General features: G+C 45.3%; 1 protein-coding gene across 1 annotated transcript; it reads left to right on the forward strand.

The window, feature by feature from the left end:
* The first annotated feature begins 749 nt into the window (after positions 1 to 749).
* Positions 750 to 2169, forward strand: LOC120720291. The gene is made up of 3 exons (XM_040009910.1): positions 750 to 1087; positions 1232 to 1514; positions 1642 to 2169. Exons 1-3 carry the CDS (start codon positions 750 to 752, stop codon positions 2167 to 2169), a joined length of 1149 nt encoding a protein of 382 aa, XP_039865844.1.
* Positions 2170 to 2405: the final 236 nt, after the last annotated feature.

Consider the following 2405-nt stretch of genomic DNA (forward strand, 5'->3'; position numbering starts at 1 on the left):
ACCAACATGGGAGAGGAGAAGGTCCAGGAGGGAGAGCAAGACAACCTCGCACCATCATTATGGACGAGATGCGAGCAACAGCTCAGCGACATGATGCCGCACAGTGATTGTGGTGTGTGTGTGGTGTGAATAACGTAAATAAAAAAACTTCACACCCTGTTCATGTTTTCAAGATTACTGTTGTGTGCAATAGATTCTGTTTTTGCATTGAGTTGTGTTACAGTAGTGTACGTACATGCAGGATGTTTTTATAGATTTATAGTCTTCATGTGAAACTCACAAATCTAAATGCCTAATCCTCTGCAGGGTTCTATGACGATCCGTTACTGTATAGTTTATAAAAATATGCATTGGCAGTTATGAACCAAAGAACCTTCTCACAAATTGAGCATTGTGTTTTCAATTGTTTTGCTGTAGTGTGTAATGCTGTGTATAGTGTTTACAGTTTTGACAGCTTCGAACTGCTCTCTTGGTGTGGGAGTTTGAGTTTTGCAGTGGGAAGGTGTGGTTGTGTTTATGTAGCTTTAGAGAAGGGTGTTGTGTTTGGACATTGGGGGACCTGGTGGTAACGTTTGTGACATGTGTTTTAGCATTTGAGAAAAACTGTAACTTAAGTCAGCATAGCTTGAGCTCAATTAGCACACAATTAACCAGGTGGAAACACTAGGAGTCAAAATTTAGCACACACCCATCAGAACCTGCGATGGATAGATAAAAGGGCCAAAGTCAGCTCATTCAGGTTTGAAACAATGGATCCAAAGAGATGCAAAGGAAGAGGACATGGTGAAAGAGGAGGACGTGGTGGAAGAGGAGGACGTGGTGGAAGAGGAGGAGGAGGTGGTCTAGGACAACAGGAAGGTGGTGGAGGAGGACGTGGTGAAGGAGGTGGAGGTGGAGAACGACGGCGACAAGGAAGGGGAAGAGCAAGGGCAAGAAGACAGTCAGTCTCGGATGAAATTCGAGCCACTTTAGTTGACCATGTCCTTGTCCATGGGATGACTATGAGGGAGGCTGGGCAACGAGTACAACCAAATTTGAGTCGCTTCACTGTTGCCTCCATCATCAGAACCTTCAGGGAGGAAAACAGGTAGGTGTACTTGCAGTAAGACTGCTTTGTACAGTAACGTTTAAGTTACTGAACTTATGTGTCTTGAGTTTCAGTATGTTTCCATTATTTGCCTGTAAAATGAATGTGTGACAGTTACAGTAATGAGTGCTTCTATTTTTGTAGGACACAGAGACGACCACCTGGTGGAGGCAGGTTAAGGCTTTTGTCGGAGGAGCAAGAGAGGGAACTTGTAAACATGGTAATTGCAAATAATGTAATCCGCCTGCAAGAGATTCAAAGGAGAGTGATTGAGGATGATCATCTTTTTCGAGGCATAAATGCCATCAGCCTCTCCACAATTGACCGCATCCTCCGAAAGAATCAATTCCGGATGAAACAGGCATACCGAGTCCCTTTCGAACGAAACTCTGACAGAGTGAAAAACCGACGTGTGGAATATGTTCAGGTATGAGTTTTGATACTGTATAAAGTATTGTGTACCATCACAGCATGGCAGTTTATGCTGCCATTTCAGCACTCTTGAACTGTGGTTCAGGGTACCGATTGACTCTACTGTGTTATGTGTTTTGCAGAGAATCTTTGAGATTGAAGGACGGCCTGTTCCCCATGAAATAATCTTTGTGGATGAGGCAGGTTTTAACCTGACCAAAAGAAGGAAAAGGGGGAGGAACATAATTGGCCATCGGGCTATTGTAAATGTCCCTGGTCAGCGTGGGGGGAATGTCACTATGTGCGCAGCCATCAGCCAACGAGGGGTACTCCACCGCCATGCCGTACTAGGACCCTATAACACTATGCTTCTCCTTGCTTTTCTTGATGGTTTAAGACAACATATGTTCCAGCTGGACTACAGGGAACCAGCACAGCCAGAGCAGCCTCACTACGTTGTTGTGTGGGATAACGTCAGCTTCCATCGCGCTGCTCTGGTTCGTGACTGGTTTACCAATAACCCAAGGTTTTCTAATATCTTTCTGCCTGCATACTCTCCCTTTCTAAACCCGATAGAGGAGTTATTTTCGGCATGGCGGTGGAAAGTGTATGACCGAGAACATTTTGTGTCCGTGTTCACCTCCTTCAGGCCATGGAAGAGGCCTGCCTAGACATATCAGTAGATGCATGCCAGGGGTGGATCAGGCATGCAAGAGGATTTTACCCCCGCTGCCTGGCTGGGGCCAATATAGCCTGTGATGTGGATGAGATTCTCTGGCCTGACCCAGACCAAAGACAAGATGCTGAGGTGGGATAATGTTTCTGGTGTGTGTTGTACTGTATAGTACATGAATGACAATGTGCCACTGTACATACATTGGTTGCGTCTTTTGTGTTTATCATGTGA

The sequence above is a fragment of the Simochromis diagramma genome, unplaced genomic scaffold (genome assembly GCF_900408965.1).
Source record: "Simochromis diagramma unplaced genomic scaffold, fSimDia1.1 OVJJ01000318.1, whole genome shotgun sequence".
In the NCBI taxonomy this organism is placed as follows: domain Eukaryota; kingdom Metazoa; phylum Chordata; class Actinopteri; order Cichliformes; family Cichlidae; genus Simochromis; species Simochromis diagramma.

What these genes read in the sequence shown, in the direction of transcription:
- LOC120720291 (XM_040009910.1), top strand. Translation starts at nt 750, where the DNA reads ATGGATCCAAAGAGATGCAAAGGAAGAGGACATGGTGAAAGAGGAGGA. An exon ending in ACCTTCAGGGAGGAAAACAG is followed by an intron (nt 1,088 to 1,231) that starts GTAGGTGTACTT and finishes CTATTTTTGTAG; the next exon opens with GACACAGAGACGACCACCTG. An exon ending in GACGTGTGGAATATGTTCAG is followed by an intron (nt 1,515 to 1,641) that starts GTATGAGTTTTG and finishes TGTGTTTTGCAG; the next exon opens with AGAATCTTTGAGATTGAAGG.